Here is an 11961-nt window from a genome sequence, read left to right on the forward strand (position 1 = left end):
AAGTTATGGTCATCTCATGTCTATGGGTGCAACACTTATGCATGCTATGGTTGAATTTCTATGATTATATATAATTATACTTTTAGGGGAGTGCTGTTTGCCTGGACTATCTTGTGGACACAATAGTGATTAAACAAGAATATCCCAGTGCAGGCTCGGGTAGGTAGTCCCCTCCAGGATCTACAAATTTATAAACACATTTCCTAATCTGGCCATATATTGTGGCACCTTTGGAGAAATATACATTAAAGATGAAAAATTTAGGGTAGAAATTGGGTAAACAGTAAAGCTGGGCATAAACTTGTAGCATTTTCTTAAAAAAATTTTAATTTCTTGAACATTTGTTCGATTTTATAATAGTTAGTGGGGTCAAGTCAATGTTTTGTTTTTGACCATAGTGCTGAAAATGATTAGTTTTTTTTTTCCTCCTATGCCCTAAACCAATTCTGGAGATAACTGGGAAATATGGGTTCATTTGTGTTTGACTGGCAGACAGGGCTGCTGTGCTGTTAAGAGATTACACTGCTATACAGAGATGGCTCATGGCTGAGAGATAAGAGACAGGGTGGCCAGTTAAACATCTAGCCAGGCCAGACCTTGCACACCATGAGTTATTTCTTTTTCCTTCTATGCAGATTGAGAAGAAATCTATACAATGTTGGAAAATTACATCCACAGCGATGCGCAATAAAAATATAATTCAGAGCAGATCCTATGTAACTTATGGAGCCAGTATGTAATAAACCTAAACTACTCTACAGACGGGACACATTCCTATAGTATATGTATGATATGCTTGGATCAATGTGGGATTAATGTCACAGACTGACTTTATCAGTAGAAGATGTACAATTATCAGTTTCTTTTGTTTTGCAATAATTCACTGGTTGTACTTGCAGCCAAAATCACGTTCCCTTAAATGTACTGCAAGTAGTACAATAAATTGGCATATAACAACTACATTTTCTCTAGAGTCATGGGATGACTTGGCAAAGGAGCACAACAGCGCCACCAGCTGGTGTTTGATGCAAACTGGAACTTTGGCACATATAAGGCTGAGCAAGCTAAAAACTGTTTCTGGGCACAAAGTTAGGAAACATACAAGAGGAACAATACAACTCTGCAACCATGCACAAAGAGCCAGATTAACAGACACCAATAATCCTGCACTGTAAGGCATCCTTCTTCGTATTCAATAAAGCAAAGTAATCTATGACAGATAGAAAGATGGATTCAGGCAATTTTTTCTCCTGGACTACATATTATTTACTAAAAGCGTGCAATTATTTAGATAGCCAGGTAGACTTGTGTTCCTTTGACCAATCAGTCATGTGCAATCAATGGAATTTAAATATATAATAATATTCTTAGGAATGCAGCTCCACCTATATTGATAAAAAAGTAGGGCTGTTACTGATTAAAATTTTCCTGTTCGATTAATCGATTTTTTTTAATCGATTAATCGACTAATTTCGATTAATTATAACGCACATACAGTTTTTACAATTTTTTTTATTAAACTTTAAGAAAAATGTAGAAAGTTAGTTTAACTTTAAATGTAATGTCCACATCTCCCCCATGCTGTACTGTCCACATCTCCCCCATGCTGTACTGCCCAAATCTCCCCCCCATGCTGTACTGCCCACATCTCCCCCCCATGCTGTACTGTCCACATCTCCCCCCATGCTGTACTGTCCACATCTCCCCCCATCTCCCCCATGCTGTACTGTCCACATCTCCCCCATGCTGTACTGCCCACATCTCCCCCCATCTCCCCCATGCTGTACTGTCCACATCTCCCCCATGCTGTACTGTCTACATCTCCCCCCATCTCCCCCATGCTGTACTGTCCACATCTCCCCCATGCTGTACTGTCCACATCTCCCCCCATCTCCCCCATGCTGTACTGTCCACATCTCCCCTATGCTGTACTGCCCACATCTCTCCCCATGCTGTACTGCCCACATCTCCCCCGATGCTGTACTGCCCACATCTCCCCCCATGCTGTGCTGTCCACATCTCCCCCCATGCTGTACTGTCCACATCTCCCCCCATCTCCCCCATGCTGTACTGTCCACATCTCCCCCCATGCTGTACTGTCCACATCTCCCCCATGCTGTACTGCCCACATCCCCCCCCCATCCTGTACTGCCCACATCTCCCCCGATGCTGTACTGCCCACATCTCCCCCCATGCTGTGCTGTCCACATCTCCCCCCATGCTGTACTGTCCACATCTCCCCCCATCTCCCCCATGCTGTACTGTCCACATCTCCCCCCATGCTGTACTGTCCACATCTCCCCCCATGCTGTACTGTCCACATCTCCCCCCATGCTGTACTGTCCACATCTCCCCCATGCTGTACTGCCCACATCTCCCCCCCCCATGCTGTACTGCCCACATCTCCCCACATGCTGTACTGTCCACATCTCCCCCCATGCTGTACTGTCTACATCTCACCCCATGCTGTACTGTCCACATCTCCCCCCATGCTGTACTGTCCACACCCCCCCCCCCATGCTGTACTGCCCACATCTCCCCCCATGCTGTACTGCCCACATCTCCCCCATGCTGTACTGTCCACATCTCACCACATCTTCCCCATACCTTAATATTCACGATTGTCTGCTCTGTCTGGAATAGACAGCAGGCAGACCCGTCCATTCTCAGAGTAGACAGCACAAGCACGTGGGCGATAATGACCTCAGCGTGCACGTCTAAGCCATCGTCGGGTGGACCAAGATGGCCACGGCTCCGGAGCTAGGCCAAAGCTGCGGCCTTTCCTATGGGCGAGGCCACAGAGCTCACTCCGCGGATCTTCCTCGATCAAAATGATTTTGATCGATCAAAGAAATTAACGATTAATCGAACAATTAATCGTTAATTTCCGCAGCCCTAAAAAAATATTTCCCCTGAAGCTGGTTAAAAAGTTTGGAGGTTATTTTTTTTTGGGGGGGGGGGGGGGGTTAAGCTATTAGTTCAGAGACATAGAACACCTACTAATTAAAGAACCACATGCTGATTTGTGGAATTGTAAAAGGCAGAAGTATAGGCAAAATTTGATCTACAGACTATATACAGGCATACCCCAATTTTAAGTACACAATAGGGTTTACTTTACTAAAGCTGGAAAGTGCAAAATCAGGCTCACTTCTGCATAGAAACCAATGAGCTTCTAACCCCAGATTGTTCAATTAAGCTTTGGTAATAAAACCTGGAAGCTCATTGGTTTCTATGCAGAAGAGAGACAGATTTTGCACTTTCCAGCTTTAGCAAATAAACCCCATTGCATACTTAAAAGTTGGGTATGCCTGTAATGGAGTGCTTGTGGATTATTGTAGATTTACTAAAAGAATACAATTTAATACAGAAAACAAACTCTTATTTTCTTGAAAATCCTTATCACGTTTTTCAGAAAGTTTAATATTCCACTCTGAAGCAATAAAGAGGTATGTGCATTGCTTTAACACCAGGCATACTTTATCATTATAACCCTGGACATTTAGCCCAATATATGTGGCTGATCGTTGCCAGATAAGCAAATCGGATAGCAACAATGGGACATTTTGGAATACTAACACATTCAGACACCTACGGCATACATCTAGTATAGATCCCCCATACATTGAGACTTGACGTCTCTTCTATATGCGGTGTATTGAATTTAGTCAAAAAAAGTTTTTTTTAAATTTTATTTCTCTTGAACTGTGCTGGATATTGCATGATTATTTTCTGAAAATTACTCTTTACTAACTAAATATACAATTAACAGGGAAACGAATGACAAACGCAGTTGTGGAAGATAGAGACAGATCAGAAAGGATTCTTGCTTAAAATACAACGTTTTGATTGTTTTGCAACGAGCAATGACCCTCCTTTTACCTTCCATAGATATAAGCATTTGGAGATATGTCTTAATACATAGGGATACTTATAGGATCATACTGTGTGTTTTGTATCATACGAATGCTTTCAGTAATCTCAGTAGTACATACAGGCTATTATAAAAGCACACCTTGTGCATCTAGCGATCCTTTTAGTTCATACCTTATTCTGTGTATTGTATCCGATTTTAACACACTTTAGTAGTACATATGGACTATTATAAACTAATGTATTGTTATGTGTATCATACTAGATTTTAGCACTATTTATAGTACATACAGACTATTAATAAGCTTATACCTTGAGTTGTGTATCATATGAGAGTTTAGCACACTTTAGTAGTGTACAGACTATTATAACCTCATATCTTGTTCCGCGTATAATACTGTTTTTTAGCTCTATACCTAGAACATAAAGACTTTTAATAAGCTTACACCTTGAGTTGTGTATTATACCAGTATTTTTTTTTAGCAATCTTTCTTAGTACATACTTTTATAACCTCATTCATTGTGTTATGTATAACAGCAGTTTATGCAGTGTCGGTTCTACTTGTAATTAAAAGGAAATCTACTAGTTGTATGTTTTTAGTTGAGGGTTGACAGTGTGGATGGAAGACTTTGGTCCATGGAAGAAGCGCTACAACCCAGAGACTGCTATGGCTGTCGGGGGTGAGCAGGCTGGTACTGCTCTGCTGCCTCCTCTGACATTCCTCTTCTGCACCTCATCGCACACCTGAATATATATCATGCTATAAAAAGCCAGGCACTATTTATTGCCGACCTCATCTGTTCCAGATTTGATTTTGTCTGTGGCTTTGCAGATCAGCGGGGTTATCAGGGCGAAGGATCTGTTAACCTCTTAGGGGCTAGCCTTTATTGATTGAGCTGAGCTGGCGGAGATAGTCTGTGTTCCAGATGTTGGTCACTGATACACTGGCTTGTAGGGTGACTACTAATCAGTGGAAGGGGGTCTGCTCTCCTCTGTTGTCCTGGATCCCACACCCTCCCTGACTACTGCTTCCTTTATCCTGCTATGTTAATACTGTTGTGGCCTTCTCTCTTCTTTCTTATGGAAAATAATTTGATGGGCTGCTCCAGACCCCAAACAAATCACCGTGTGTCTTCTATACAAGAAACACAGGCTGGAGGCTACATGGAGCCGGGCATCTGAATGCTCTGGATGAAAGGTGGCCTTGGCTTGACAAAGGTGACAATACTGGACTGAATAAGGTGGTGATGGAAATTTCAGGTATAGCTCCCCAGGACCCCTGGCCACTGCCATACAGCCTTCAGCCTGGGATAACGTGTGATCATAGTATAGCCCTCCAGGAGATGTTATGTCTACATGTACGAGGATTAGTCATATTATGGAATCATACATTTGGTATGCCTATCAGGTCACATAGTAGACAAAACGGATAACTGATGCTATCAATCACCAGCAAAAGACAAACATTCCGTCTTATATGAGATACATGTATTTACCAGAAACAACATTATAAATTGAATTCTGTGTATATTGCAAGAATCGGCAACACAATCCGATATGCTATATAAATATATACAACTGACATTAAAGATAACAACGTTTTGAACGACACTGCTGCAAATATGTTGACTACACACTATACAATCTGACTGTACAAGCTTCTTTAGATCTGTCATCATTAGGTAGTCCAAGGGTCTACCTGGTTACAGACTGATTGGATCGTTTAGCTAGGTTCATATATGACATGCTTTTGTTATATCTAAAGTTGACTATACAAAAATTGTAGTCCGATTTTACGATATTTGGTGACCCCAGCTGTAAACTCCTGGACCCAAATCATGGAAAATCTTCACTACCCGATCTTTAAACAGTTCGAGTTCTTTTTATTTTTATTGATGCAACAATTGCCGCAAAAATCAGTTGCAATAGATAGCAAATTAACAGAATGTGGTTGATTTACTCAAGGAATACAGACAGTGCCTTGATTGTAAACTCTAAAGAGCGGGGACTTCTGATTCCTTCTGTATTGATTGCATTGCAATCTGACTTCATGTTGTAAAGCGCAGTAAAAACTGTTGGCGCTATATAAATGCTATAATAATAATAATAAAGTTCACTAAGTAAACGTTCATTGATCTCAGTAAATATGTTGAAGCAGTCTTCATTTAAGAAATGTTTCTGCTAGAAACTTTCCTTGTTATTCAATATGTATAATTTACCTTGCAAACACATTCTTTATGGAAAGCTATTTTCATAAACAATACACAGGGATCCACGTGATCTTCAAATACATAAAAGTACACATCTTGGCAAAGTAGCATTTTCACAGTAATCATTCGCTTCTCTTTGCTCCTGTAGTAAATTAACCCCATGCACACAAAATCAAATAGAAGATGAATGAGAGTGTGATAAAATATTGTTATATAGAAGGATAGGAAATGATGTGCCCTCTAGTACCACAAAGACAATGGGTTCCCCATTTGGATGAAGGATATGATGTCTGCCACAGTCAGTGGGCTCCCCATCTGGGTGAAGGGTGTCATGGTAGCCACAGTAATTGTGCTCCCCATTTGGAAGAAGGGTGTGATGGCAGCCACAGTATGTGTGCTCCCCATTTGGAAGAAGGGTGTGATGGCAGCCACAGTAAGTGTGCTCCCCATTTGGAAATAGGGTGTCATTGCAGCCACAGTAAGTGGGCTCCCCATTTGGATGAAGGGTGTTCGATGGCAGCCACAGTAAGTGGGCTCCCCATCTGGATGAAGGGTATAATGGCAGTCACAGTCAGTGGGCTCCCCAGTTGGATGAAGGATGTGATGGCAGCCACCACAAGCAGCAGCACATAATAATGTAGCCTGGAGCTATAAGAAATAGTGCTTGTAAAACTCATAGCTAGAGGGGAGAAGGTCACTTTGTTGGAAACAGCACAGCCGAGCAACCATGCTTATGTCAGCACAAACACAACACATGGAACAGCTGTAATGGATCCATGACTGAGCAGGGAAACTAATACAAAGTAAGCAGGTAAAGTAACACATCAAACCACTCCAACACCTGCACAGGGAGAAGCCACATTTCAACAGTCTGCACTTCTCATCACCACAAAAACCAACCACACTTAGAGCAACTCGTGCACAAATAACGAATGTGCTTTGTAAAGCCTAACCCTGCTCAACACATGTTCTCCTATCCCTTCTCATTTATCTCCCCTTGTGCAAACACCAGAAAACGAATCACCATCATCATATACAGATCACACCGCACAGATGGGACTGCTAATGTAAAACAATAACACTTTCTACACCAGTTTATGATAGAATAAAACAAGCCATGGAGCCAAAACAATACACAGAAATCCGACGTGTGGAAGTTGAACAATAATGTTTCTCTGTGTTAATAAACAGATGACAATTATATACTTTTTGTGGAAGGCTGCCCTGTGTACTTACCGTCAGAGAGGCAGATAGTCCCCAGCAGGAGGGTGAGGATTGCAAGGTTTCTCATGTCCATGTTGCTCCTGGATGGCTAGGCTCAGCTCTGGCTATGTTCTCTAGCAGAGTCAGTGTGAAGAATGAGCTGAACTCAGAGAGGAGAAGCCTGGAAGTGCAGAGCAGGGGGAGGAGAAAAGCTCTAGTGATTTATCACCTCTGGCATGTTATTACATCCTTCCTCTATTAAAGAGTTGGATGGAAATCAGCAGATCTCTATTTCAGCATAGGTAGGTTATCTGCTAATAGCACGTGAAATCAGAGTCCCTCTCATGTCTAATGCTATAGATTTCGTCCCTGGGATGTTTGCATGTTTTTTTGTTTTTTTTTTCTGTTCTGGCATCAGGGATTCCCTGGGTGTTCTATAGTGTTAGCTGCATCAATTTCCATCTGTTACACATTACTTAGCAATGCGGACATGGATCTGTTGGTTCTCCTGTTACCTGGCTGGACTCTCTAGGGATGGAGCAGATTTACAGAACAGAAGTGTTACTTGCAGAGGAGCAGAAAGACAGGTTGAGTCAATTCTTTATAGTCTTGGAAAGATGGAGTATAGAACAGATAATGAATCTATACTACAACTGTATAATCTAAAGCTGGCAATATATGGATAGCAAATCAAATGGAAAATCACGTTAGCATACTGATTGTTCACTTTTCATATGGTTAATGTGCTTACTGCAACAGTTGGTTTACATCTCAAGATCAAAAATGAACGAACATGTTGGAAAATAGTTTTCGAACAAACAATTTTCTAAACAGTTATTAAAAAAGAAAAAGAAAATGTAAACAAAATGCTCATGAGTATTAGGGGTAGTAGTATAAATGGATCAGAGAAAAACAATGTTTAATGTTGAAAATGGTCGGAAAAATTTTGATGTTCGATGACAAATTCCTCATACAATAATTGGGCTATCCAATCTTAGATCAATAGAAAGTTTCATTTTTGTTCCAATTTTTGTTCAGTCTACTCACTGATATCCAGCTCTTTCACATGGGTGGCCATACAGGTGGTTTAGCTGCAGGATTACCACCCCCTGACCACTTATTTAATGCCTGCTTTACAATCGAAGGGGGCTGTTCACATGCAGAAGCTTGTATGTGTGATTTGTAGCTGTGGCAAATTTTAATGTTCTGTGCATAGGCGTGCGCATAGGGTGTGCCAGGTGTGCCTGGGCACATGCTAATCCCGCTGTGTGGTGCAGATTGCCCCTGTTTGGACCCATGAATGGTATTTCACCAAAGCCCCCTAATGAGGCTCCTAAAAAAAAATGTAAAGAAAAAAAAATTATGTAAAAATGAATAAAAAACAAAATAATAAAAATGTAAAAATACTGACACTGTCCACTTTCCTACTGAGACCAATCTCTCCCCTATTGACACGGTCCACTGGTCTTCTGACACCGTTAGTATGCATACACATGCACACACACACACATGTTCTTGGTGCTTGTGTTGAGTTGACATACTGCAGCTTCTGTTATACTCACCCATTATTGTCAATGGGGCCATGCCACAGCCATGAGCCAAATGCTTGGCTCACAGTTATGGCACATTAGTGTAAATGAACATCACCATTCGGCACAAAAAATAAAGACAATGACTGGATGGGTGACAGCAACATCTTACCTGCACTCTGAAAATCCTGCCCACTGTCCATCAATGCCAGTGCCAAGCCGACAGTGACCGTAACAACCAGAGACAGGTAGGGAGGAGTAGTGCTGGCACCTGATACACAGTGTATAGACAGGCACTCTCGCTGTCTCTGTATCCCAAGTTATACCTTCAAGTGATTGTAAAGTCTTGTTTTTTTTCTATAAAAATAACAAACATGTTATACTTACCTGCTCTGTGCAGTGGTTTTGCACAGAGCATTCCAGATCCTTCCTTCTCGGGTATCTCTTCTGTGCTCCTGGCCCTTCCCTTCTGTTGAGAGTCCCCACAGCAAGCAGCTTGCTATGGGGGCATCCAAGCCGAGCTGCAGCTCCATGTATCCATTCAGAAATGCCCCTCTCTCACCTGATTGGCTAACTGGCTTTGATTGATAGCAGTGGGAGCCAATGGCACCACTGCTGTGTCTCAGCCAATCCCATATTGCTGAGACACTTGTGGGCATTGCTGGACAGAGATGGGGCTCCGGTAAGTATTAGGGGGGCTGAGAGGGACTTCTGCACACAGAAGGCTTTTTATCTTAATACATAGAATGCATTAAGATAAAAATCCGTCTGACTTTACAACCATTTTCAGTTTAGTTATTTATGACCTGAAGTTAATTCTTTTAAGTTTGGTGCAGTAATAGTGCTACTTTGCTAAAGTGGTTCTGTTAAGAAAGAGTTACCTGAATCTGTTTCATGTTTCAGTAAAGCTACTAAAACAGACGACATAGTATTTGGCGCAGGACCATTTAGGCCATAACAGCAAAAAAAAAAAAGATATTAATATCTTACTGAATTCCTCTGACTGTATTTTTGCTTGCACCAGATTGGATGATATAAGTCAGCAGAGCTTCTCTCATTCACTGACTAAGCTAAGGGAAAATATCCTTGCAAATTAAAAAGTCCATTTATGTAAAATTCATAAGCTCCACAGTCACTATAGAACCAAAATAACTCCTCAACTTCTTCATATATCAAACACAAGTCACATAAAACCTGTTACCATAGATAAACTATAAACAATGTAGTGCTCTCAATACCCCTAATCACTGTGTAATATCACTTTGGTATCTTACATAGACTTTATTATCTGATTTTATTAAGACTTTATTGTGTATATTTTTCAAATGTAAATCTTACATGTTTGGAAAATACATCAGACATTCATGTGCCGAGAAACAATGATGTAAAGAAGCACCCGTAGCCATTCACTTGTATGGCAGGCTGTATGTGGCATGCGCAGCTCCCTGAGTGTGAGAAGACACCAGGAAATTGCTCTAGGCATATAGGGATATGCATCTGAAAGCACCATGTGCATGAATGCTTAGTGTGTACAATATATATATATATATATATATATATATATATATATATATATATATTCACAGTACATAATATATATACAATGCAAATTGTACAAATTGCGAAAGTATGCACCCCACCTTGGCTTTTTACCTATTTTGTTACATTACAGCCTTTAGTTCAATTTTTTTTTAATCTGAATTATAATCAATGGTTCAGAACACAATAGTCTAAGTTGGTGAAATAAGATTAGAAAATGATGTACATACAACTATTTTTTAAATAAAAAACTGTGCGGATGTATTCACCCCCTTTGTTATGAAGCCCATAAAAAGCTCTGGTGCAACCAATTACCTTCCGAAGTCAGTGAAATGATGTCCACCTGTGTGCAATCTAAGTGTCACATGATCTGTCATTACATATACACACCTTTTTTGAAAGGCCCCGGAGGCTGCAACACCTAAGCAAAAGGTACCACTAACCAAACACTGCCATGAAGACCAAGGAACTCTCCAAACAAGTAATGGACAATGATGTTGAGAAGTACAAGTCAGGGTTGGGTCTTAAAAAAATATCCAAATATTTGATGATCCCTGGGAGCACCATCAAATCTATCGAATCTATCACAACCAAATGGAAAGAACATGCCACAACAGCAAACCTGCCAAAGAGACGGCCGCACACCAATACTCATGGACCGGGCATTAATTTGAGAGGTAGCACAGAGACCTAAGGTGACCCTGGAGGAGCTGCAAAGTTCCACAGCAGAGACTGGAGTATATGTAGATAGAACGGGACGAAAATAAGCCGTACGCTCCATAGAGTTGGGCTTTATGGCAGAGTGGCCAGAAGAAAGCCACTACTTTCAGCAAAAAACAAAATGGCACATTTTGAGTTTTCGAAAACGCATGTGGGACACTCCCAAAATGTATGGAGGAAGGTGCTCTGGTCTGATGAGACTAAAATTTAACTTTTTGGCCATCAAAGAAAATGCTATGTCTTGTGTAAACCCAACACATCACATCACTCAAAGAACACCAACCCCACAGTGAAACATGGTGGTGGCAGCATCATGCTATGGGGATGTTTTTCAGCAGTCGGGACTGGGAAACTGGTCAGAGTTGAGGGAAAGATTGATGGTGCTAAACACAGGGATATTCTTGAGCAAAACCTGTACCACTCTGTGTGTGATTTGAGGCTAGGACGGAGGTTCACCTTCCAGCAGGACAATGACCCCTGCTAATGACAAACACACTGCTAAAGCAACACTTGAGTGGTTTAAGGGGAAAACATGTACATGTGTTGGAATGTCCTAGTCAAAGCCCAGACCTCAACCCAATAGAACATTTGTGGTCAGACTTAAAGATTGCTGTTCACAAGTCCAAACCATCCAACTTGAAGGAGCTGGAGCAGTTTTGCAAGGAGGAATGGGCAAAAATCCCAGTGGTAAGATGTGGCAAGCTCATAGAGACTTATCCAAATCAACTTGGAGCTGTGATAGCCGCAAAAGGTGGCTCTACAAAGTATTAACTTTAGAGGGGTAAATAGTTATGCACATTGACTTTTTCTGTTATTTTGTCCTATTTATTGCTTGCTTCACAATAAAAAAAAAAAAAAAATCTTCAAAGTTGTGGGCATATTCTGT

General features: G+C 41.1%; 1 protein-coding gene across 1 annotated transcript in view; it reads right to left on the bottom strand.

Annotated features, from left to right (window-relative positions):
- The window catches only part of CXCL12 (C-X-C motif chemokine ligand 12), a 202602-nt gene extending 195118 nt beyond the window's left edge, over positions 1-7484 (bottom strand). The window contains exon 1 of the mRNA XM_077454829.1: positions 7321-7484. Within this exon, the coding sequence (XP_077310955.1) occupies positions 7321-7381 (61 nt within the window). The 5' untranslated portion in view covers positions 7382-7484. The remainder of the gene's footprint in view (positions 1-7320) is intronic.
- Between the last annotated feature and the right edge of the window lie 4477 nt (positions 7485-11961).

Source organism: Lithobates pipiens, unplaced genomic scaffold (assembly GCF_037356315.1).
Source record: "Lithobates pipiens isolate NorthernLeopardFrog02 unplaced genomic scaffold, aLitPip1_a1.2 Scaffold_25, whole genome shotgun sequence".
NCBI lineage: Eukaryota > Metazoa > Chordata > Amphibia > Anura > Ranidae > Lithobates > Lithobates pipiens.